The sequence below is a fragment of the Haliotis asinina genome, chromosome 2 (genome assembly GCF_037392515.1).
Source record: "Haliotis asinina isolate JCU_RB_2024 chromosome 2, JCU_Hal_asi_v2, whole genome shotgun sequence".
Lineage (NCBI taxonomy): Eukaryota > Metazoa > Mollusca > Gastropoda > Lepetellida > Haliotidae > Haliotis > Haliotis asinina.
The window spans coordinates 14,417,479-14,444,954 of record NC_090281.1 but is presented as its reverse complement, the minus strand read 5'-3'; the positions used below and the strand labels follow the sequence as shown (position 1 = coordinate 14,444,954).

General features: G+C 40.6%; 1 protein-coding gene across 1 annotated transcript in view; it reads right to left on the bottom strand.

The window, feature by feature from the left end:
- Positions 1-27,476, bottom strand: part of LOC137273283 (laminin subunit gamma-1-like) — a 94,827-nt gene that overhangs the window by 9,822 nt on the left and 57,529 nt on the right. Inside the window, exons 3-20 of the mRNA XM_067805831.1 lie at positions 23,949-24,079; positions 21,737-21,915; positions 17,713-17,901; positions 17,204-17,321; positions 12,888-12,995; positions 12,548-12,684; positions 11,692-11,814; positions 11,039-11,344; positions 7,054-7,281; positions 6,629-6,811; positions 5,894-6,023; positions 5,217-5,329; positions 4,880-5,023; positions 3,200-3,352; positions 2,444-2,581; positions 1,830-2,021; positions 973-1,282; positions 387-524 (exon numbers count right to left, since the gene is read on the bottom strand). Coding sequence (XP_067661932.1) covers positions 387-524; positions 973-1,282; positions 1,830-2,021; positions 2,444-2,581; positions 3,200-3,352; positions 4,880-5,023; positions 5,217-5,329; positions 5,894-6,023; positions 6,629-6,811; positions 7,054-7,281; positions 11,039-11,344; positions 11,692-11,814; positions 12,548-12,684; positions 12,888-12,995; positions 17,204-17,321; positions 17,713-17,901; positions 21,737-21,915; positions 23,949-24,079 — 3,020 coding nt within the window. The remainder of the gene's footprint in view (positions 1-386; positions 525-972; positions 1,283-1,829; positions 2,022-2,443; positions 2,582-3,199; positions 3,353-4,879; positions 5,024-5,216; positions 5,330-5,893; positions 6,024-6,628; positions 6,812-7,053; positions 7,282-11,038; positions 11,345-11,691; positions 11,815-12,547; positions 12,685-12,887; positions 12,996-17,203; positions 17,322-17,712; positions 17,902-21,736; positions 21,916-23,948; positions 24,080-27,476) is intronic.

The window sequence follows — 27,476 nt, the reverse complement described above, 5'->3', positions numbered from 1 at the left end:
GGACAAAATCTGAAAAGACCAAAAAGAAAAGTATGAAAAGTCAGAATGTCAAATAGATGGTAAAGGTTGACAGCATTATGGTATGGTCTTATTTGCTGTTAGCATTATTTCAACAATATCACATTCAGAGACAGCAGAAATGGGCTTCACACATAGTACCCATGTGGGGATTTGAACCCCAGTCTTCGGCTCAAAGAGCAAATGCTTTAACCACTTGGCTACTCAACAACCTCAGTAACAATAGAGGCATGACAAATCTGCAAAGATTTCAATCATGCAACACCCGTCAATTCAGACATATCTGCCAAGTGGTTTAATTCATCATCAAGACAGGTAATCCAATGATCCTGTAGAACTTAGTTAAAGATATGAGATGTGTAACTCACTCTGAGTTCAGCCTCTGTATGTCCCTTGCAGTCTGTCCTGGCATACTGAAGGCCATTTGTGCAAGCCGCAGGGCCTCACGGGACGTGTTGAGGGCATCATCAGCAACAGCAACTATACGATCAGCTTCAGCCATTTGTCTAGATGTGAAAACATAAATTACATGAGAATGTCTTCAATTACAAGAACAGTGTACATGCAGCAGCTCTAAACTATTTTGAAATATTTCAGTCCTACAGATTTTGTTGGAATGTTGATAACCTGCATTAACCAATATTCCAGCTGACTGAATAAAACAAGGTGATTAAAGTGATTAAAGTCAATTAAATATGCAACATCAGAATGGTGAGTTCAGCATACAACAGTATGACCTTATCGCTGTTTGAACTCACCTTTCAAATGGTGTAAACAATAACTGCATGGCAGGACAGTCATCTGAACTCAACTCTCTGATGTGGACTTCAACAATACTAAGACCTTATTGCAGTCTGAACTCTCCTCTCAGAACTCAGATGCTACAATAGAAGTATTGCAGGTGTCTGAGCTCTGAGGGCCTGTTCACAACTTAACTCTGCAGTCTGAACTCACCTCTCAGACTCTAACTTGGCTCTGTTTGCAATTTCTGTCATCTGTTCTGACTGCCTCCCAAAGCGCCCAAGAGCCTGGAGTGCCCGGTCCAGGGCTAGCCGACCTTCTCTGTCAATGTAGTCCTCGGCAGCCTTCAGTGATATCTCAGCACGTTCAATAGCCTGCTCTGCCTGTCTTAGGTCATGCTCTGTCTCCTTGGAGACTTGACTAGCAGATGAGATACTATTACCAATCTGACCGGTTTTGTAGATGACTTCACCGAGAGACTTGCGGAGCTCCTGGATTTGTCTCCCCACTGACCCATCACCAGCTGGGAAAGGAAACAAAATTCTTCTGAGCTACCAATCAATGCTTATATCATGGCATAAAATCATGGATAAGAGTTGGGCTTTATGCTGCTTTCAGCAATATTCCAGCAATATCACGGCAAGGGCCACAAGAAATGGGCTTCTCACATTGTGCCCATTTCATGGCTAAGTAATCATCTTCTGACACGATTAAATTTGTTTAATGGCATGATTCTCACCTCATTCTGATTAGATTGTTTCCCCATTTTTCTTCCAAGGTTTTACACCTCTTTTAGCAATATTCCAATAATATCACAGTGGGCAACACAAGGAATGGACTTCAATTAATTTACCAAAACCTGGGATTCTTGATGAAAGAAAGCTACCCCACTGCTTCACTAACAGTAGTATACAAGCAAGGCCAATGGATATATACTGGTGATGGACTACCACCACCATAGTCCAACTACAGGTGCTATCGGAAAACGATAATCATCGACATGAATCATTTGAAATTCTCCTGCAAACATACAGTTATCCTGTAAACCATGCTGGGAAAAAGATACTCACTTGATGCTCCCCGTGCTTCATCAAGGAGAACGTTGACAGTCTTGTTGACTTCTCCCATGACGCTGATGAACTTTGTGTCATTGAAAAGGCTTGGGTTGTTGCCAATGTTGTTGATGAGGTTGGTGAGGTCTCGCAGCTTGGCACGGTGGATGTTGACTTGGTCCTGCACCAGGTCGTAGCATGCAGGACAATCTGCAGGAACAGTCAGATGGTGAACATAAGGTATATTATTGAATGGGTGAGGTTTTAGGCAGCTATTGGCAAATATTTTTGTAGATCTTGACAGGAGCACCATATTTGGGGAATCAAAACCAACTCTTGATCTTGAGCTAAATATGTAAACAATGGGATAACTCATTTGCCTAAAACCAGAAGGAAATGATCGGAAATGAATAAACTATGATATACCAGTGCATCTACTGCAAGTGAAAACTACTGATGAAACACATTTTTTTTCTTTTCTAACAAGGTTTTAGGTCACATTATACATATCATAAACAGACAGCGAAAATATTATTATTGTAGATGAACATGCCTACAATATTCTTTGGTTGAAGGTATTTGATAACCTCTTGGTTTTGAAATTCAGTTTCACAATAAACAGCGTGACATACCTATACATCCAGCAGAGATGTTGAACTTGTTCTCCATACACCGATCACATCGACGTCCACCTACATTGGTACGACATGGGCAGTTGCCATACTCGTCACATTGCAAGTCCAGGGAACCGACTGGGTCACAGTTACATGCTGCAACACACATTAGTAACACATCAAGCAGTCATAACATCATAAATGTCCTCATACATCTTTTCTACAGGGGCAGGGTGAAGTGGTGATTAATAATAAAAAACTAGAGAGGGATCAAACAATATCTCCTAAGACAAAAGATTTTGTACAATGCCCTGATGTCATCAATTACCTAAACCATAATGCTATGATGTCAAAAACTTGATGATGTCACAATGCTATGACATCGCTGCGCTGCAATTTTCATGGCACTACTGTGTTCAAAGATGTATAAGTCATTGAAAACTAATGGAGAGTGATCCATGACAATAAATAGAATCTCACCCTCCTGTCTCCAGAAAACAAATATGTCAACATTTGTTGACAAAAGTTAAAAAATATCCTCAGCATAACTCAGATATTTGTGACTTTATCAGCTCATGGTGATATAATTGGCATCAGAAGACACTTGGCTAAGACAGACACACTCTCTCTCTCACAGATTTAACTCACTTACATACCAAGCCAGACATGATCTACCAAATGAACTAGAGACGCAGTAATTTTTATAGGAAGAAACATTCAAGAATATTTTTGGGTTGATTTGTTTGACCTGGTGGGTGAGTTATCTGTCCTTACCTTGACATCCTGCCCTTGAGAAGCCATAGTAGAATCGCTGACAGGTGTCACAACGGCGGCCAGTGACTCCAGGCTTACATTCACACTGTCCTGTCTGGAGTTGACAGGTGAAGTTTAGTGATCCGATCTGGTCACAGTCACATGCCTCACAACCTGGAAACATACAGCAGTGAGTGAGCGAGATTGTTTTATGCCGGACTTGGCAATATTCCAGTTTTATGGCACCAGCCTATAAATAACTGAGTCTGGATCAGAAAATCCAGTGATCAAGATCATGGGCATCGATCCTCGCAACTGGGAACAGATGACATGTCTCGACCGAGTCAGTGAGCATCACTCCCCGATCCCATTAGTCGCCTCTTACGACAACCATTGGTTGTTAAGGACTAATTCTAACCCGTATCTTCATGGGAGCAAACACACAGCATGAGTGGAAGGACAGGACAACAGGTTACACATGGTCTCACCATAGGCAAGTGAGTTTGTTCAACATATCCTGTTCACAGTAGAAACTGGTACCTGGTGGGATACCTCAAGTGACAACCTTCTAGCACCTTGCAGGTAGCTGGGTTATGCAGGATGAAAATAATGAGATAGTAGAGCATTATGAGTATTCACCTAGTGAATGGAATTTAGCATATAATATTATTATTAACAGCAGTAGTACTTAGTTGTTAAACAAAAATTGTAAACCAAAAGTCACTGTGTTCTGTAATCTGATTGGTTGAAAAACATGATCAAATGGTATTAGATTCCCAGAAAGTGCAAGACTATTTACTGCGTACTGACACGTAGAAATCTCGCAAACAATTGTTTTGTTGCATCATCAACAGTGGTGATGTCATTCAAATCATATTGTTACATAAAGTTAGACTGACATCACAAATGAGCAACTCCAGATGCTACCATGGGAACCAGCTGAAACGGCCAGCTGATGACACTTCACTGCTGTACTTGTTCTCGATGTAAATGAGTGCAGACAGTAAAACCCTTTGGTTTACTTTTGTGTTTACAATGTCGATAAACATCATGTGTTGGCCAATTTCCAGGTGTTATTGAGTATTTGAAGCACGGGAATATTTCATTTGAAACATCCGGCTGACGCCGTCGGTTCCAAATGCATTCCTGTGCTTCAAATACTCACTAACACCCAGAAATTGGCCAACACATGATGTTTATCTCCTAATTATTACAATGATGTCTCAAGAATAAGGACCATAATGAGGTTTCAAGAGCAGCAAAATACAGCTGTGTCCAACTTTGGTCAGTCAAACAGACAGATATCTGGTTTGATAAAATATAAAAGGTTTGATCCCTGGGTATTCCTTATTCTTACCATAATTCTGTGGAGGGTGAGTGAGAGGAAGAGTGAGTGTTCGTGTGATTGTGAGTGTGAGGAAGTGTGAAGTGCATAAACTAAAGTACTTACAAGTCTGATTCAATGATTTCTAACCACTAGACAAGCGTTCGGACTTAACCAATGGATGATATGGGTACAATTTGTTACCATGCTGTCGGTACACTATCAACCATAAGTGATACAAGTCACCTTCCCAAAGCTAAAACATCATGAATAAAGAACATTTGAAATATTGCAACTCAAAATTAGTATTTTATTCTTTAGATATTGCATACAGTCGTGTTAAAAAATACTCCTGCAATGACACCTTTGTTCCTTACCTGTGCCACTGTCAAGGTTCCAGTAGCCATCATCACACATGTCACACTGCCGACCACGGACATTGGGGAGGCAGGGACACTGACCGCTGTCATCACACGTCAACAGGCCAATCTGGTTGGTGCCGTTTGCGTAGCAGCTGCAAGCTGGAGAAACGAAACAGTTGCTTGGCAACACCACAATATAACGAACATCTGTGTACTACAAAATTGTTTACGGTCACACCACTTTACTTATTTTCTATGTCTGATTTAAACTAGAGATAAATTTACCACAGAGATAGTTTTTTCTTTTCAGAGCAGTGATTGAAGACATATGATAATTGATGTGAGAACTCACGCTGGCATTGTCCTTTTGGTTCAGCAATGGCATCACCATAGAAAGTGGGCAGGCACCTCTCACAGTAGTAGCCGGCTGTATTGTGGATGCACTTCAGACATTCTCCTGTTGTGCTGCAATATAAGTCACGGAAGAGACATAAAATATACCCTTAAGATACTTTCCTGATGAGACTGACTGATAGAGTTTGGTTTTACGTAACTCTCAGCAACATTCCAGCAACATCACGCAATGGGCTTCACACACTGCACCCATGTGGAGATTCAAACACCGGTGACATGCCAATGCTTTAACCATTAGGCTACCCAATCGCCCTTCCTGATGAGAAGAAGCACAAGCCAAGGAAGGGAAACATCATGTCAGTTTATCAATAACAGTAAAAAAAATACATTGAGCTCAGTAAATCACTCTGAAAACAGATGAACAACATCGATGTTGTGCTCATTTCAGAAGCTTCAACAAACATTATTATTTACAGAGGTTTAAAGGGAACAAACAGTATAAGCAATTACAAGTTTGTACCAACACTTTTGAATTACTGCATGGGAGGTTTAAAATGAATGAATGAGTGAATGAGTGAGAGAGTGAAAGAGTCTCATACTGCTTTTTACCAATATTCCAGCAATATCACAATGAAGACACCAGGTCTAAAATGAACACCTTGTACCTGTACTTACGAGTTACAGTTACCAACAGCATTTGGGTCAATGTTGTCATTACAGAAGCATTTCTGGCAGGTTTTTCTGTCACCATATTTCCCGGTAGGATCACCGAAATAACCATCCAAACAGAGATCACATCGATTTCCTGAAAGTAGAATGAGTGAGTTTTGTACTGCCTTCAGCAACACTCCAGCAATATCAATACAAGAGACATCAGAAACAGGCTTGAAATGTTATGCATGTTCATGGAATCAAACCCAGGCTTTCTGAGTGATCAGCACACATTAACCACTGGGCTACCACTTCTCCAGTGAAGCTGAGGTTCTTTTCAAGAAACTATGCCTCAAACATGACTCTTATTGCATACAAAGCAATCATTTATCCATTGCTGATGAACTATTCTCAAACTGATGAACTTTTGCTTTTGTGTTTACATACATTGGAAGATATCATGAATATCAAATCACATATCTAGGTTATGATGACATTTAATTACACGATTACCTTACGATTTGTGAATCAAGCAAGTAACCCCCCAGAAACATACTGAACAACAAAAGACACACAATTTTTGAAAAAAAAAAACCCTCATAAAAGTAAGCATGCTTTCATGCTTATGTCTTCGTTTTCAAAAAGTCATAGTTGTGTTTCTTTTGCTGTTCAGTATATTAAGTTTCCGGAATCCTCACAATACAACTGACTGACAGTAGTAAAAGCGTGTGTTGCTGATGATTCTGGAGGGATGGTTACCTCCATATCCTTCTGGACACTCTGTACAGACAACATCATTGGGCAGCTCCACACAGGCCCCGCCTCCAGGACAGGGACATGGCTGACAGTCATCTGAAGTTCCTTCACGTGCATTGCCATAGTAACCAGTCACACATCGGTCGCAGTAGTCTCCCTCTGTGTTATGTTGACAGATGCATCTCCCTGGAGAAGAAACCAGCATTGTAATGCTTTGATAGCTAAAAGGTTTTCATAAAGGAACACAACAATGGCCTTATTAATTATTGCAGTTGTGGGTTCAACAGAGGGATGCAAGTCAGGGAACTTTTTTTTCGCAGAAGAACAGTGAAATTTTATTTTCAGATTAAACCTGTAATACTTTCAGTAGTGCAATATCAGTGATAAAACTCGAGCAACTCTTGTATAAACTTATCTGTCCAGCCTACCTGAGTTGACGTCACAGTTGGTAGAGTGGCCATTACATTCACAAGGCACACACATTGCGAAGGGTCCTCCATTCATGGGATCTCTCTTGTAGCCAGGGGCACATGACTCACAGAACTGGCCCACATAGCCCTCAGGGCACGTGCACTGTTCTACCCATGATGCCTCATCTCCAGCATTGAATCCCCGGCGAGCTGTCTCCAACTTGATGTCATCGATAAATCCAACACCTATGTAAATGACACGATCATGACAAAACTTCCTAGCACTATATAAATTAAACTGACAAATAAAACAGTTACAAAAACAAACACCTTTATAAAGGTGACAGTCTAGCTAGGACACCATAAGCTAGTGGTTCATTTTTGTGAGTGCATGAGGAGAAAATGAATCCACAAGTAAAAGTACCCTGATGCTGACGCTGATGTCTTATTCGTGGTCCTACACCTAGAAGGCAGAAGCTTGTCTTACAGATATTAGAGCAGCTACCCTTGATGGCTGTAGCTAGTCTTGATATCTCTGCACCTAGTGTGGGTAGAATATGTGCCAAAAACCTTGATGTCTGTAGAGAGCCATTGTGACCCTGCACTTACTGTGGGTGGAATATGTGCCTAAAACCTTGATGGCTGTAGAGAGCCATTATGACCCTGCACTTACTGTGGGTGGAATATGTGCCTAAAACCTTGATGTCTGTAGAGAGCCATTATGACCCTGCACTTACTGTGGGTGGAATATGTGCCTAAAACCTTGATGGCTGTAGAGAGCCATTATGACCCTGCACTTACTGTGGGTGGAATATGTGCCTAAAACCTTGATGGCTGTAGAGAGCCATTATGACCCTGCACTTACTGTGGGTGGAATATGTGCCTAAAACCTTGATGTCTGTAGAGAGCCATTATGACCCTGCACTTACTGTGGGTGGAATATGTGCCTAAAACCTTGATGGCTGTAGAGAGCCATTATGACCCTGCACTTACTGTGGGTGGAATATGTGCCTAAAACCTTGATGGCTGTAGAGAGCCATTATGACCCTGCACTTACTGTGGGTGGAATATGTGCCTAAAACCTTGATGGCTGTAGAGAGCCATTATGACCCTGCACTTACTGTGGGTGGAATATGTGCCTAAAACCTTGATGGCTGTAGAGAGCCATTATGACCCTGCACTTACTGTGGGTGGAATATGTGCCTAAAACCTTGATGTCTGTAGAGAGCCATTATGACCCTGCACTTACTGTGGGTGGAATATGTGCCTAAAACCTTGATGGCTGTAGAGAGCCATTATGACCCTGCACTTACTGTGGGTGGAATATGTGCCTAAAACCTTGATGGCTGTAGAGAGCCATTATGACCCTGCACTTACTGTGGGTGGAATATGTGCCTAAAACCTTGATGTCTGTAGAGAGCCATTATGACCCTGCACTTACTGTGGGTGGAATATGTGCCTAAAATGTTGATGGTCCTGGACATACTGTGGGTACAACATGTGTCCTCAACCTTTACAGCTGCGCCTAGTGTAGGTACAACATGTGTCCTCAACCTTTACAGCTGTGCCTAGTGTAGGTACAACATGTGTCCTCAACCTTTACAGCTGCGCCTAGTGTAGGTACAACATGTGTCCTCAACCTTTACAGCTGTGCCTAGTGTAGGTACAACATGTGTCCTCAACCTTTACAGCTGCGCCTAGTGTAGGTACAACATGTGTCCCCAACCTTTACAGCTGCGCCTAGTGTAGGTACAACATGTGTCCCCAACCTTTACAGCTGCGCCTAGTGTAGGTACAACATGTGTCCTGAACCTTTACAGCTGCGCCTAGTGTAGGTACAACATGTGTCCTCAACCTTTACAGCTGCGCCTAGTGTAGGTACAACATGTGTCCTTAACCTTTACAGCTGCGCCTAGTGTAGGTACAACATGTGTCCCCAACCTTTACAGCTGCACCTAGTATAGGTACAACATGTGTCCTCAACCTTTACAGCTGCGCCTAGTGTAGGTACAACATGTGTCCCCAACCTTTACAGCTGCGCCTAGTGTAGGTACAACATGTGTCCTCAACCTTTACAGCTGCGCCTAGTGTAGGTACAACATGTGTCCTCAACCTTTACAGCTGTGCCTAGTGTAGGTACAACATGTGTCCTCAACCTTTACAGCTGCGCCTAGTGTAGGTACAACATGTGTCCCCAACCTTTACAGCTGCGCCTAGTGTAGGTACAACATGTGTCCCCAACCTTTACAGCTGCGCCTAGTGTAGGTACAACATGTGTCCTCAACCTTTACAGCTGCGCCTAGCGTAGGTAGAACATGTGCCCCAAACCATGATGACTGTAGTGAGTTTTGATGCCCAAACCGTGATGGCTGTAGTGAGTATTGATGACCCTGGACCTACTGAAGATAGTACGTGTGCCCCAAACCGAGATGGCTGTAGTGAGTCTTGATGACCCTGCACCTATTGTGGGTAGAACATGTGCCCCAAACTGTGATGGCTGTAACGAGACTTGATGACCCTGCACCTATTGTGCGTAGAACATGTGCCCCAAACTGTGATGGCTGTAACGAGACTTGATGACCCTGCACCTATTGTGGGCAGAACATGTGCCCCAAACTGTGACGGCTGTAATGAGACTTGATGACCCTGCACCTATTGTGGGTAGAACATGTGCCCCAAACTGTGATGGCTGTAACGAGACTTGATGACCCTGCACCTATTGTGGGTAGAACATGTGCCCCAAACTGTGACGGCTGTAATGAGACTTGATGACCCTGCACCTATTGTGGGTAGAACATGTGCCCCAAACTGTGATGGCTGTAATGAGACTTGATGACCCTGCACCTATTGTGGGTAGAACATGTGCCCCAAAATGTGACGGCTGTAACGAGACTTGATGACCCTGCACCTATTGTGGGTAGAACATGTGCCCCAAACTGTGACGGCTGTAATGAGACTTGATGACCCTGCACCTATTGTGCGTAGAACATGTGCCCCAAACTGTGATGGCAGTAGTGAGACTTGATGACCCTGCACCTATTGTGGGTAGAACATGTGCCCCAAACTGTGATGGCTGTAACGAGACTTGATGACCCTGCACCTATTGTGGGTAGAACATGTGCCCCAAACTGTGATGGCAGTAGTGAGACTTGATGACCCTGCACCTATTGTGGGTAGAACATGTGCCCCAAACTGTGATGGCAGTAGTGAGACTTGATGACCCTGCACCTATTGTGGGTAGAACATGTGCCCCAAACTGTGATGGCTGTAATGAGACTTGATGACCCTGCACCTATTGTGGGTAGAACATGTGCCCCAAACTGTGATGGCTGTAATGAGACTTGATGACCCTGCACCTATTGTGTGTAGAACATGTGCCCCAAACTGTGATGGCAGTAGTGAGACTTGATGACCCTGGACCTATTGTGGGTAGAACATGTGCCCCAAACTGTGATGGCAGTAGTGAGACTTGATGACCCTGGACCTTGCCCCAAAGCTTGATGGCTGTAGTGAGTTTTGACAATGGAGCTGCCATGTGTTGACCCAAGTCAGGCAATGAATGATACTTTTCATAACAATAACATAACATTCAGGAGGAATCTTTCTCCAATATTTTGCTTGAATTGTCTCTTCAAGACCGTGCACAAGGCATCCACTATAGCTTGTGTCATCCCCTGTGCTTGTTAAATAAGAGATGACAGGTGAAAATGTAAGGCAAGATTTCAGACCACTGGTGAGGATGTTGGTCCTGCCAGCCATGGCAGTTAGATATGTTTACTGTGTAACCTGACACCCAAAGTGAGTTAGTTTTCTTGTAGATGTTAACAGACCCTGAACCTGAGGAAATGTAGACTTGCTTAATTTAATGCTTTAGCATTGTGTAGAGGGCTTGGATGTAGGGAATATAATTTGGTTCCGGGACTGTGAGAAAAACTACCCTGCCCATAGTGTGAGTAGAACATGTGCCCCCAATCTTGATTGTCATATTGATGACTACACCTACCCTCTGTAGTGTATGTGCCCCTGATCTTGATGGCTGTAAGGTTCGACAGGATGGCAATGAAGTCTGAGGCCTTTAGTCTAGGAGACCACTGGTAGTCTGGATGCTCATGGAGGCGGAATCGGTAAGTCTTGGGAATAAGACCAGGCATCCTATTTCCTGCTGCAAAGATTGGTCCTGAGACCTTCTGTCCGGAGCCCTCTAGCACAACATCAATGATGGAAGCCCTCGCTCCACTTGCCTCCCCTATTCTCAGCTTGAACGTCAAGAACCTGTTGTAGCTGAAACGCTGATCTCCCAAATACCGAGCTGGAACAGGCAAAAATCAACTTGGCATTCTCTTCTGCATTTGTATGCACAAAAGATGCAAAATATGAAAAAATAAATCTACATCTCAGTAGAATTGACAAAATATTTGAAATGTCAGAGACAAAGTCACTTATTAAAATCAACTTGCAAAGGTCATGACCATGCTACCACAGGATCTCATTTTGCTAGGACTAAACAATGATCTGAGGGCACCCAATGAAACGTCATCTGTGAATAACAGAAATGGGTTTATCACTATGTAGGGAGTAAAACTCAAGCCTTTAACATGATGTGTTTAATGCTTTAACTACTAGGCCACCCCACCTAAAGTGAAGAGTGGCTCCTACCTGGTGCAGAGAAATACATGGCATCAGTTCCTGGAGCTGACACGCCAAGGTTCTGTGTGAAACCATTGTACTGAGTGGCCACTTCCTGATTGCGGCGGTCAACAGCTATCCATCGCTGTTTGCCTACAGAAAAACATAATAAAAGTAAACTCATATGCAACATTCAACCCATGTTACCAGTTCTTGCAATTACCACAAGTGTGTATTGGAATTTCATATACTTAAGATTCACAAACAATTACAGATTGACATGAAATACATCTTCACAGTCCAAATAAGCAAGTTCAGAATTGACTGGTATCATATGCAGTCAGCTTAGGTTGGTAGGAACCTACAAAATGATACAGACATTTGGTATTTGGTCAAAACACAATTAATACAGGCTGACAAATAAAGGTTCAAAATCAGGGTTAATCCTGATAAATGATGGCTACATACAGGTGTGCAGTATTTTTTGGCATCGTCAATTACTGGGGATGCAGTCTCTACTAAGTGGATGCAGAAGTATGCTGATGCCATATATCAACTGAAGTTTAATGCCACATTCACAAAAGTGCCTGAGTTGAGTTAAACATCTAATGTGAACATCCAAGTTGTGTTTAAGGGACAACAACTCTGTAAAGTGTCTCTCCGATGTTGTAATAGATGTCCCATCAATACAGATTACTGCAATGAGTGAGTGATTGATTTGGGTTTTACACCCATTTTAGCAATATTCCAGCAATAACATGGCAGGGGACATCAGAAATGGGCTTCACACATCCGTGTGGGGAGTAGAGCTTGTGTCTTCAACATGATGAGTGAAAGCTACCCTACTGCCCCTAGATAACTGCAATGATGAGTCAGACACACTCACCAGTTTCAAAGTCAGTGGAAATATTTCTAGCGTAGTATCCTGGTGCTGACTGGCAGATGGACGAATGGCCATAACAGAAACAGGGAACACAGCCGAAAGGATGTGATTCACTTAAACCGAAGAACCCTGGTTTGCAGCTGAAATGTCAAAAGAAAACAGTAAATGACTAGAGAATATGGACATATCTGGATGATGATGTCCGAATATGTGTATGGATTTACTCATTATCTGTTCCATAATTCCTCAAATGCGTTTTGTGATCTCAAATGATTTAAAATGACAAATTTAAAACCACCACCACCACCATCATCATCATCATCATCATCATCATCATCATCACCTGTCACATGTGCGTCCCTCTACGTTCTCCTTACAGGTACATTCTCCAGTGCGTGTGTCACAACGAGGCTCATTGTTGTAGCTCCCGGATGGGTTACAAGAACATGGTCTACAACACAAAACAAGACATATCTTAACTCAATCTATGACTTACCTATTTCATAACTTGGGGTATCACATATACAAATGACAATCCTTACATGACTGTTTTTAGTTTGAGGGTCATACTCAATAACATTCCAAGCAATGTTGTCAACAATAAAACCTGGACCAGACAACCCTGTGAGTGAGTGAGTGAGTGAGTGAGTGAGTGAGTGAGTGTGAGTGGGTGAGTGAGTGTGAGTGGGTGAGTGAGTGTAAGTGAGTGGGTGAGTGAGTTTCATATGAATCTTTTAACAATATTCCAACAATATTCCAGCAATGTCACCAGAAATAGGGAATCACATAATAAACCTTGCAAACTACAACATATGAGATAAAGGTCTAGTGATCAGCTAAAGGTTCAACAGTCTCTACTAAGAATCAGTTGTTTGGACGGATGCTCCAGTAGAATGAGACACATGCTATCAATGGTTGGATGATATTAAACCTTAATCTATCCAGCAATTTTACGACGGGACACCAGAAATGGGCTTCACGTATTGTACCCATGTGGGGAATATTACCCAAACTTTCAACATAATGAGTGGACACTTTAACTACCTGGCTACCACACCATCCCAATGTCACCATAGGGACTTGGCCAATGGGACAATACTGGGTTGGTGTGTGGTGAGCGTCCTGTTCTCAGAAGTGGGGCTAGTCTTACAAAATTCTGTTTTCTTTTTGCAGCTTAAAGTCCAGACTTGTGTATACATCTACGTGCTATGGCTGTTGTATAGTATTAAAAAGCAATATATAACATAACTTTTGATGTCAGAGTGGAAAACACACATAGTTCTGAGTGACAAACATCCTTTTGCTGCAAACAGCAATTCAAGATATGTTCTTATTTCCACACCATAGAAACAAGATCTGTATCAATCTATACATTCATTAGATGCCAAGAGACTGGGGTAGCCAAGTAGTTCAAGCCTTTCCCCATCACACTGAATACCTGGGTTCAATTCCCCTCATGGGTAGGGTGAGTGAAGCTCACATCTTGTGCCTACTGCCTGAAATATTGCTAAAAGTGGCGTAAATATAAAGTCCTCACTTCCTGATGTCAAGTTGGTTAACTATGTTTGTGCAAATGACCTCATCCTGAGGCCTAGAGTGATTAAGATGACTAGAGGAATTCCATGCACATCAATCCGCCCTCAAGAAGGGGAATTAACCCTGAAACTCGTACAGGAGTCCCATTGTCTCCGCTAATACTTCCCCCCTGGAACGAAGGTGGACAGCAAAGGTCGCAGTGAACATGTCCTCGCATATTCTCGTGATCATTACAATGGCTGCTACACAGTGTACAAAAGCATGGAAACCATTAACCTTTGCTGTGTGACTCTGCTTAAGAAGAGCTTTCGTAACAAAGTATTTTATCTTTTAAATGAAGGAAAGGTCACCTTGTGCTTGAGAACACATTCCCAATCATAATAACAGGAGTTATTTTTCTCATATGATTCTTTGCACTGACATTTGAAAGAAATTAAATCACAGATGTTGCATACTTAAAATCAATACATTAATGGCAAACCATTTTCGCTTGTGACTATCAATTTAACATCCATTTAGAAACGAATGTAACCATAAGATGTAGAAAGTCAGTTTACACACTTAAGAAAGTATTAAAGCACAATCATTGTGGGGAACATTGTGGATAATTCTCGCACTGAATGTGGAAATCAAACCTGGACCTTGAGCATAAAGAGAGAACACTTTAACCACAACCCCACTGCCCCTCACAATGTCATGGTGGCTTAAGCAGGGAGGGAGGGAGGGGTTTTACACTGCTTTACCAATATTCCAATAATATCATGGCAGCATAATACAATTAAACATCATAAATTTGGAAAGTCTGTTAAAGTCTATAACATACAAAGTGTTATTGTTAAAGTGTTAACGTTGCAACATGATAAAAATGTCTATGATACGAACAAAAGTTCATTTGATAGGTAGCAGTTAAACATTATTTCGCACCCGAGCAAAAAACAGGTATGTACTCAACATAGTATCAAGGATTGTGTAATTTATATATTTATCTGAAACTGGATACTTGAATACATTTTTTGTTAAACGAAAATGTGAATTTGCAGCTGTGGTTTTGTGTGACCTTCAGGAAGTGAGTCAGAAGAAACAACACATATTCAACTCAAACAGCATGATTACTCAAACCCTAGCAGTGTGTTACCCAAATGCATAAAGTACCTGGTCATATAACCATAGGTTCCTGCCTAGCTGATACAGAAGACTCTCAGATATTGTCTAGAGAGTGAGTGGGTTTAGTTTTGCGCCACACACAGCAATATTCTAGCTATATGGACCAGACAAACCAGTGAATATCAGCATGACCATCAATCTGTGCACTTTAAAACCGATGACATGAGTCAACCGAGTGAGCAAGTCAGACCACCCAATCACGATAGTAACCTCCTGTGACAAGCAAAGTTGCCTTTGTGGCAAGCATGGTTTGCTGAAGACCTATTCTATCCTGGATCTTCAGAGGTCTCTGATAATGTTTAAAGTGTCACATATGATGATGCTAGCATTTTCATAAGCAGTTTGCCTTTGGCATTAGGTCTCAGGAATCAGGAAGATGCATGAATGCATTCAATAAAATGGTAGCAGACCCGAATTAGTTTTAGTTACATTCTATTGCAAAATGATTTTTCTGTTCCTGTAACTTTAACTGTTCTTGCTACTAGTGAGAAATCAGCAATACCTGAAGCATTCATAAAATCTCTGACAGTTTCCTCAATACTTGTTGGGTGCTTCCAGTACAGTGAATTTAGTTTTACGCTGCTTTTTGCAATTTCACAGCAATATCACATCAGAGAACACCAGAAATGAGCTTCACACATTGTACCCATGTCAGGAATCGAACCCAGGCTTTAGTGTTATAAGCAAACTCTTTAACCGGTAGGTTACCCCACTACCCCTTCTATTGAGGAACAGCACTGACATATGTCATGAACATTGTGCACAGTCAGCAGAATTTGAGATAGCTAAATGAGAGTAATACATACTATTCCCTTACATCTACTAAGGTGCACTGTCACATAGTGGCTCATAAAATGTAACCAAATACCTACTAACAATGCTAAGTGGTAACTGACTTGAACTACAAGCCTCTGCATCAATTGCCAGACTTTTAAATGGGTAAGTTAAGGATCAACTGAGATGAGTGCCCTGAATTCTGTGAATGACAGCTGATTCAAAAAGATCTGTTTATACTTTTAAATATCTGAAAGCAATGTAATTCACATTTTCAGTTTGGGTTACTATGCACAAGACTGAACCAGTGTATGAACAAGTATATTCTTGGACAATCAGCACTACACCAATTAAGATATCTCGGAAAGTTTGTTCCAATTGTTTGTACTCTGCTTCTTGCTTAATGTCACACTCAGAAAATTTTCCAGCTATATGTCTGTGAACATTTGAGTCTGGGACAGATGGTCCACAAACTGCTATCTCAAGCATCTATCTACATGATTTGGGTATTAGAATACACATTAACTAGCAAATCTAATGACCCAATCCTGCTAATTGCAAGGTGCAAGGACTCACTGTATAAACAAGCCCCAATTTCGTGAAACAAACTTCAGTTTTTACTCAAATTTCAGACTGAGTTTGACAATTTGAACCAGCTGAGTTATAAATTCAGCTGCATTTATAAAATAGAAAAGCCCAAACAACTTTAGCAATATAGTCACAAAACTCAAACTGTCTTCTACTTTTTAGTTTAATATCAATTCCAATACATTCTGGGAAATGTATTTCCTAAAAATGCTAACTTAAGTCAAAACTCAGATTTAAGTTTGTTTTGAGAAATTGGGGCCAGGTGAATTAGTTTATTTTCATGCCAAACTCGGCAATATTTCATCTATATGATGCAAATGATCAAGTATAGACAAACAAACCAGTCATCAACAACATGAGCATCAATATGCCCAATTGGGATACAATGATATGTGACAACCAAGTCAGCGAGCCTGATTACCTGATCCTGTTAGTCATCTCACATGACAAGCATGGGTTGTTGAAGACCAATTCTAACAGTGATCTTCACATGTTCTAAGCCATCAAGGTACAAGGATTCACTACACAAAAAATAACTAATTACTTATTATGAACTTTTACAAATGAACATCAATTGAAAACATTTTCATTACTCACCTGCAGCCATACTGGTCGAAGTCAAAGTAGTTTGCTTCACATCGGTCACACTTGTCACCAGTTACTCCTGGTTTACACCTACACTGACCTTGTTCGTTACACTGTTGGCTTTCAGATCCTACATAAATAATAAGAAAATGGTAGCAGCTACATTGGTAAACTGAAGAGTATCACTGATCTGAAACCTCTGGTTGTGTGGGAGGAATCTTACAAGGGCATACCTTAGGTTTAGACTGACAGAGGCATGTTATTATGATTTGAAACCTCAGAAACTTGTAAATGGACATAGATGTAGAATAATTTTACAGAAATTACTAATTAGACTACAAATGTCTTAAAATCACAGAGACATCTGTTGATATACTGTAAGGCTTATACTGACAATGGTATATAATTGTGATTTGAAGGGGATATTACCTATGAAGACTTAATGCTGATTACGTCCATGAAGGGTTTTTACTGGTGTTTTGAAACTTCTGTAAGTTATGATTGAATCTATGGGCACATACCTATAGGGTTACACTGACAGTCTATGCATCTATTCTCTGGTTGCCTGCGGTAGTGGTTTACCAGGCATCGCTCACAGTGAGGGCCATCGGTGTTGTCACGGCAGTCGTCACAGTGACCGCCATGGCCAGTTCTCAGGTACAGCTCCTGGTCGAAGTGACATCTGTTGGACAGGTTGTTACAGTCACAGGCTGTAACAAAACACACACATCATCATGACAGAAGATATCATAGCACACCACATATGGGCCCTGTTTCACAAACCTACCTCACACTAAGGTGATCGTAACTCCCACACTTTAACACAGACTTACGACAGTCGTAGTGCTATGATTGTTTTGTGAGGTTATTGAGGTACATACTGCCTGTCACGAACTAGAAAACGACAAAAATGTACATCACCAATTTAGCAATGTATCACTATGCCAGTATGTTCAAATACAGGGACTCATTCCTCAAAGTGGTCACAGAGCTGACCGCAACTTGCGACTGTCATAGCACTGCCATAACTTTGAGAAACAAGGCCTTAGCCTAGTTAACTGCAAAGGTTGTTTCATTTTTTTAAACTCATGGTACCAATATGACACATATTAACTGACAGAAAGTACATACTTAACAAAACACATAAAGAGAAGGAAGGTAATGTAGAATGTCAATCTCTGAGAGACTCATATGTTTTGGTGCCAGTGTACAAAAACATGATCACGAGCTATGGCTAGCAACTCACGCTCAATACACATTTCTTTCTATTTTTCCACCTAATTTCAATTTATGGTACAGTGACCATCTCTGGGTATTGACATTTTCCAAAGACACAGTTTGATGGACAATTTAGTTACATAACAAACATCACATGCTGCCATGCAAACCATCTCTCACATGCTAAGATAAACCACCCCATCTTAGTAACACAAAGTCTTTTTTTCAAAACATCAATCAGAGGTCTTAAATATGACCCAATAAAAGTTTGCCTGAATGATCCTGGGAGTCTGAAATTAGGTTCATGCCAAATGAAGAGGCACTTCAGACAGTTACAGTTATAGCTGATAAGTCGTATGATAAGCTAGGCGTGAAATGAAAACATGGTGGCAAGTAAGGCAACATTCCTTCGTAACATAAGAAATATGTCATAGATTTGTGCATACGCATGATTCTGCCTTGGATCTGCATCTCATGTAAATATTCAGATAACGTTAGTTATATCTGCTAGCATGAAGATGAAATTTTCGCAACCACCAGCTTAACTCCCTTCTCCTGGAACCTCCTACCGAATTTAGTTTTTCTGTAAATTATCTTACTCCAAATACTCATTAAGTTTTCATACATTACAACAGCTCAATAATTACTTTTACTTCAAGCAATCTTGAAATTAAATTCCTATACTACAACTGCATGTCAAATCAAAGTGTTCCGAACACTCACTAAAGTTCCCCTATAGTGGCTACCCATGTGGCAACCAATCACTATATTACCCATTACTGCTATAACAAATACTGTCCTCTACCCTGCAACCGCCCATCAAATTGTTTTGTTGAAACAACTCACTAAATTACAATATAGTGTAACAACTTACTAAATTTGTTTATACTGCAACCACTCACTAAATTCCAAAATACTGCAACAACTTACCAGCAACAACTTACTAAATTTGCCCATACTGCAACAACTTATCATACCTTGTCCTTTTCCCATACTGCAACCAGGTACTACATTTCCCCATACTGCAACCAGGTACTACATTTCCCCATACTGCAACCAGGTACTACATTTCCCCATACTGCAACCAGGTACTACATTTCCCCATACTGCAACCAGGTACTACATTTCCCCATACTGCAACCAGGTACTACATTTCCCCATACTGCAACCAGGTACTAATTAAATTCCCCTATACTGCAACCAAAGATTTTTTCAATAGTTTTTTAATGCCTCTGTTGAGCAATCAAGCTACATGACAGCTGCCCGTAATAATCCAGTGCATATTGTGGTAAACACGCTCAGCTGTTGTGTATGATGACACACAGCAACCAGGTCACCGAGTCTTTGCTGAGGTGAAATGGGTTCTATTGTCACAATCCCGATTCTCACACGGAGATAACCTGCTGCAGTTTGTAAACAACACCCAGACCTAGTGAGCAGACCTCAAAGCAATTGTAGCCCTGTGACAGTCGAAAGTCTATGTTAAAGCATGGGAGTTACGATCTTTTTAGTGCTGTGATTTCTTTAAGGAATAAGCCATTATCAGTCTTTGTTTTATCCTCAAGGACAAGGCAGGGCAACAACAAGTACCATATTTTGGTGCCCTTTGATATAACACAACTGAGGTCTTTAACCACTGATCTTCCATTGCCAAGGCATACACTCTAACCACAGTCTGTCTCACTGTCAACAAACTGTATTATGTTCCCTTCAACTAAATCTTTATTGTAAAGCAAAAGCCCTAAATGAAGCAAGCTTAAATTTTCTCAGGGTCTCATTGTGTCTGCAAACCCAGTTCATTAAGCTCTTCATATTAAGATACATATGTTGTTGAGGACCTACTAGATCCCATGCTCAACTGCTATAATCAAACAAGAAGATAACGTCATCAATATCCCCAGCAATGGCAAAATGTTTAGGCGTGTATGCGGCAATGAGTGAGTGAGTTTCCTTTCACGCTGCACTCAGCAATATTCCAGCTATATGGCATGATCAATTTATGTGCGAAGTTTCAAGAAGAAATAGCGCATGTTTTCTTATGCTCAGTTCCGGAAAAGACAAATTTGCATTTATGCATAGAGTTCATTTTAATACCCCGGCAATGATAACTTTTCAATCATCAGGTCACCCACTTTACCATCATAATGTCTCACAAAAAATAAAAGAAATTGTCATCCATAGTCATCAAACTGTCCAAACTTCTATAATGCCACTAAAAGAAGTCACAGCGACCAGAGGAAAGTAAAGCATCACTATAAATGATAACATGTATGTATATCAATGTGAGAAAGGAAGGTAAAACAAAAACAAATAAAAAAATGCATGAAAAATAAATACGGAAAATTGAAAGTTGCCAGGCAATCCATGGGGAGCAGAACATCTTACCTTAAATAATCTGTACAAATGCAGCAGAACAGAGAAGGAACATGTATACAAAATATTATCTAGTTCTACAGACACACATGAAACAAATATGGGAACACATGAAAGTATATATTCTTTTCTAGGTTTCATCACAAGGTATGTATTGCACTGCTGGCAAAAATCTGTAAATGCTTATTTCCATGCATATACATATTCCCTTACTCTCAGTGAGCGAGGGAGTTTAGTTTTAGGCTGATTCTAGCAGTATTTCAACAATTTCATGGAGGGGTGACTTCCCAGGGAATCAAACCTGGGTCTTCGGGATGATGTACACCTTAACCACTCAGCTACCCCCCTCCCATCCCATCCCATCCCATCCCATTTCAAGATACATGCAATAACTTGTTAACTTGTTAAGCTTAACTAAATCTGCAAGTAAGTCCCCAAATTAGTACTTGTGAGAATTTAAACATTTTATTAGCATCTGTTGTGTTTATCTACAGAGAGATCAAAAAAAGGTTGACTTCCGGGTGCCTGATGTCTTTTCAACTTGTAAATCTCAGAAGAGGTTCAGATGAGCATATTCCTTCCTATTACCTGGGGTTAATTTGTAATGCTTTGACAGATTAATGACAGCATTAAATAAGAATCAAATCTTTCTAACATGCATTACACTATGGGATGCAGGCAAATAACAGCATGTGATTTCATAGATTACCAACACAATAAACATTTCAGGTAGGGTCTTCTAGCCCAAGAAACAACTCAAGGGCTGGTCAAAACCTCCGACCAAGTAATACTCAGGAACAAGACTACACTTAACTAACCAACTCTATGTGAGGGAACTAGTATGTACCAGAACACTTTTGCAAACTCACGAAAAGGAAATAAATACTTCAATCTGTGATGACAATTCTCAAAATTCACGGTAAAACTTCTTTTTCACATGTAACAGAAACTTACGCAGACATTCGTGTGCATCTGATTCAGTGGCTCTGGCCCATGGTATGTCATTGTAGAAGGGCAGGCACTCCCCACAGTCTGGTCCCTGCGTGTTGTGTTCGCATGTACAGATGAGCTCATCTTCCAGACCCTGGCTGGTCACCTGCTTGCACTCACTGCCGTGGCCATTGCACTTACACCTGAACAACAGAAGTACACTCAGGGTTTTACCTAGACTCACAATAATAGGGGTTCTGGGATCACTAAATTAATAGTTTTAATGGTCCTTGCTGGCTAAATGTGGGTCCTGTGAAGTAACAGTGTAGAGAACTGTATGTTTTGATAGTTACTTTTAGAATGTTGAATGAATCACTGACCATGACGGGTGAAATGATGCACATAACTGCTCTGTGAGAAACCACCAAACACTGAGCAAAGTCACAGATGTTTTGTGGCTGCAGTGATTAACATTGTGTGGCCCTCTGATAGCAGTGAATCTTTCTCTGTATCCTTTTTGCACATTTGTGCAGACTTGACAAAACTTTGCGTGTTGTGTAAAACTCTTACAATTTCCTGACCTGGTTATGCTTACATGTAGATAGCAGAAACACGCTTCACTCTTACAGGTGTGAACATGGTAACACTTACACCCACAGTGAGTGAGTGAGTGAGTGAGTGATTGAGTTGGGTTTTACATCGCTTTTAGCAATATTCCTTCAACATCAAAGTGGAAGACACCAGAAATGGGCTTCACAGTGTGTGGAATCAAACCTGGGTCTTTGGTGCAACCAGCAAATGCTTTAACCATTAGGCTATCCCCACGCCCTCCACAAAGCACTAAGGTGATTGTAATCGTAAAGAATGGGAGTTAAAGGTCACATGCAACAAAAAATCAAACATAAATAAAACACAGTTATCACTTATTCATGATACGTAAAATGCATGGCTGATTAAGAAAATACAAATAAACAAAATTCTATGCATATAATCACCAATGAAAAGTGTAATGTTTTGTACTTAAGTTTACTTCCCTCGAAACAAAGCAGAGCCGACACTGAACCTAGTGAAAGCCGGTGGAAATGCACTCAAGTGTAACAAAACTTTTTCATTGGCCACTGATTCATTTCCCGATATGTTTAGCCTGCTCTTTGTTTATAGCTTATAAGCCCGATAGGTGTTAATTTCAAATTGCATGTGGTCAATGATTGAATTTGTGCATTGCATATTGTCATTATCAGACAGGCAGGCAGACATATAGATGCCAATAAACAGACTTTTCTCTGTGACAGTGTCTGCTTATCATAATCAACATGTTTTTTTATGTAATGAGTAAATAATTTACTTCTTTGTGTAGACAACCAAGATTAGACTACTGCTCATGACCTCATACTCTGGGCATGCATACTGTTTCAAGCTCCATGAACCTATTCACTGCACATGCAATATGAACACAGGGCAGCATAGCAGTTGAAACCACTTTTTCCCCTAGTGCTGGGGGAAAAAATCAGTGAATTGTTTAACTCCAATTTTGCTGGCTTATTTTCATAGTGTTTTTTTTTTTCAACTTTACAGGTTGAATTGGCATTTTTGATGATTTGTTTGGGTACGTGCATACTGAAAGGTATCAGAATCTGCAAAGTTGTGTTTTACGTCGCATGTGATCTTTAAGGTTAACCTTAGTAAAGGTTGCTTCATGAAAGGAGCCCCAGAAATACACAATATCACTGTTTCCTGTGTTGACATTTTCACTAGACACCCAGGAACAAAATAACTCTTCACATGTCAGTACATGTAAACACAAGAAATTATGAAACATTACTTTTTATGCATACTCAAGTTTCCTGTCAAACTGATAATCAATTCCAGATTTTACACATATGGAACCACAAGGCTTTAGAGCTCACTTACTCTAGAAATGTAACGGGCAATGTTCTAAGTCAGATTGGAATTCAAAAAGAACTTAGCTGCGCTCATTCATACATAGTCACAGTATTTATAAATTCAGAGTTGTTAAGAGATGCAGTAATAAAAAAACAACTGGCATTAAGTGAAGGTTGAAAGATTTACTTAGATAAGAAATTAAGATCAGTTTAAGGTAAAATGTTTAAAGCTGCTCTCTTTGGAATTAATAAAAAAAGAAATTTCTCTATTTTCTTGACATTTCATAGGAATACGGCTTTGAAACATGTTTTAAAAAGGAATTGACAATCATAACACTGAGTGAGTGAGTTACCTGGCTCCCACAGCTAAATCAGAGATGGCATGGAAGTAGGATTTTAAGACTTGTGGGTCCCCAAATACTTCATCTCCAAAAGTGTTCATACGAGTCAGTACTATCTTGATGGCTGAGGCTGTCACCCAGTCCTGGAAACCAAAGAAAGACAGACATTAAACAGATATCTGAAAAACTACTTTATTGGCAATTCTCACGGAGCATCACACCTCTGTTTCATGTTGATTGGCTGCTTTGTTCTACCTATCCAATGTTGGCAAAGAAGCCTTGGCAAACACATGTAACCAATTATTTAAGATCACATCATCATGTCTCAATTTAAGTGAGTCAGTGAGTGAGTGAGTGAGTGAGTGAGTGAGAGAGAGTAGTTTTACGCCGCACTCAGCAATATTCCAGCCATATGGCGGCGGTCTGTAAATAATCAAGTCTGGACCAAACCATCCAGTGATCAACAACATGAGTATTGATTTGCACAACTGGGAACCGAAAACGTGTGTCAACCAAGTCAGCGAGTCTGACCACCCGATCCCGTTACTCGCCTCTTATGACAAGCTTTGTCGCCTTTTATGGCAAGCATGGGTTGCCATAAGGCCTATTCAAACTGGGACCTTCATGGGTCCAGTATGTATTGGGATACAAGGACATTGGTTTGGTCTGTTTCAGTTTCATATAACCATAATGACAACAGACAAACCTTACATTGTTTAAGAACGTGGAAAAAATAACCATAAAAAAATCTTTGTTATTTTGAATGAACAAAACTGTTATTTTATGACTAGACAGAAATGATGGTATGGAAACCAAAAATACAGAATTTTTGGATTGCATTACAGTATACAGAACAATATGAACAGTATACAAAATACAGACAAATACTGCAGTTCTACTAATACTATGGTATACTGTTTCATTCACAGCACCAACAGGTCACTGGGGAGAGTGAGTGAGTTTAGTTAACGCCACACTCAGCAATATTCTACCTACATGACTAGTTCTAGCTATTAGTCTGTAAATGATCGAGTCTGGACCAGACAATTCAGTGATCAACAGCATAACCATCAATCTATGCAAATGGTCTGTCAACCAAGCCAGTGAGCTTGACCACTTGATCCTGTTAGTTGCATGGGTTGCTGAAGATTAATTCTAACCTGATCATCATGGGTTGTACAGAAAGATTGACATCACACCACATGCTAAGAAAATTAAACATTACAATCTGGACATGAATAGACAATGGGTTGATATCACACCTATGTTCTGTATAAAACTGTGCTAAGATGTTCAAGTGTTTGGACCTGTGTAAAAAATTATGTCAAGCCTTCAGCAAGGCTGATCTAAAGAATGTAAATACCATTATATTGCTGTCGTTGGACTTCAGACATGGGATTGGTTATGACACAATGACGAACGTCAGTAACTTGAAAATACACAAATGAACTCAAGTACTGCTCAGCATAGCGGGGGTCATGCATTCAATGCATATTCATACACCCACAATTTTCACATGCAGTTTCTAAATGTCAACACAAACGCTAGGATTCTATGAATGAACCAGCAGAGCTTGTCGAATGCCATATTATTATTAGATAAGTGCTTTCCACATTCTCTGTCATGTTAATGATGATTTGGTAAATACGATTAAAATTTCATTCATTTCTATAAAGTTTAGAAAGTGCAGCAGTGATGACTGCTGATCATGTCAACACCTGCACCAATGTCGTTGTGGGCCGATGTGAGGTGATCCAGTGGGGTGACATGCTGGGCCCAGCAGATGACAACATACGATCAAAGTTAAACACACCTTGCCACTTCCTTACACTAGCTCACTGAAGCACAACTCCTGTCAGGTGTAAACACTCTAAAATTTCACACAAGCGGACTTAAATATGGACTCTATATGGACTATTTATTTAAAGTGCTTTGATAGTTTAGCATCTCATTGCTACTGTTGACACTATTTCACTTTCATACACAAACTGAAAAGTAATAATCAGGATTTATTTTTTGTAAGACAATACATGTGGGCAAGTTTGGATGTGTATATTACCCTACTGTCACCAGACAATTTTAATGCCACCAGGATTGTCAAATTATCAACTTCAAATTTGTTCCTTTGTCAGTACATCTTCTAGAGTTTCATCAATTTAGTAAATGTTTGATAATTACATCAGGATTACATTCCCCATCACTGAGAGAGAGTGAATGAGTGACTGAGTATTGGTCAAGAAAGACCTCTTTCTAATGGCCAGCATGCAAGTAACAAGACCCTTTAACTGCTTTAGTCATAGAGAGACCTCTGATGACGGACAAGCAAAGACTTGAGATATCCAGATCCTACAGCACTCAATAAATACTCTTCCCACTCTTAATAATCCCTAGTTTGTATTCCAGCCACATCAAAACCTGTCCTTGACTACAGAGCCTGTTGAAGCTAGCAGAACTAATTAAAGCCAGGTCTGCAAGCTGCTTTTGATTTTGTAGTGAATGGAGTTGGGACACCATTGAGCATGTGGTGAGCTCTGCCCATATCCATACCTTCATTCATACAGTGCTGTAAAACACTGGCAGATGTGGGTCACTGATAGATGGGGATTTGGTGTACCGTAGTTATATCTGTAAGGGCACATGTTGGGTAGGAGATGTGGGTCATTTATAGATGGGGATTTGGTGTACCGTAGCTATGTCTATTTGGGCACGTTTGGTAGGAGATGTGGGTCATGATCACTGATAGATAGGAATTTGGTGTGTAACGTATTTTTGTCTATTTGGGCACACGTTTGGTAGGAGATGTGGGTCACTGATAGATGGGGATTTGGTGTACCTTAGATCTGGTATACCGTAGTTATATCTATTGATGCTTTGTAGATGTGGGTCACTGACAGGTGGGGATTTGGTGTATCGTAGTTTTGTCTATTTGGGCACAGGAAGGGTAGGACATGTGGGTTACTGACAGAGAGGGATTTCGTGTACTGTAGTTCTGTCTATTTGTGACACATGCTAGCTGGGTGGACATATATAACATTGTCACCTTTTCTGAATAGAATGTTTGCACACAAAAATATCTTTGTAAATACGCCTGTGAAGATCAACATGTTAGATAGCGAGTCACAAAAAAGCTAATTCAAGGGACTGGCCAAGAGACCCATAAAAGAAATGTGCAAAACATTCACCATTTAGTGATGAATGTCCAGACCATGATCACCTAATATGACCTGCATGTGACACTGGATTTTTTTTTTACATATGGACACAACATGGAGTTGACGGGGAGGGAGGGGGGAAAATGGTATGATTGGCATTAGATCCATCCTGGCTGTTGGTTAGACGCTACTGTAATTTGTCTAACCATGTGAACAGTACACAATGAAACTAAATTGTCCTGAGGCTGGGTAGCTTAGTGGTTCAAGTGTTCACTCATCATGCTTAAGACCTGTTCGTCTCCCCACATGGGTACAATGTGTGAAGCCCATTTCTGGTGTTCCCTGGCATGATATGCAGGAATATTGCTAAAAGTGGCATAAAGTGAAC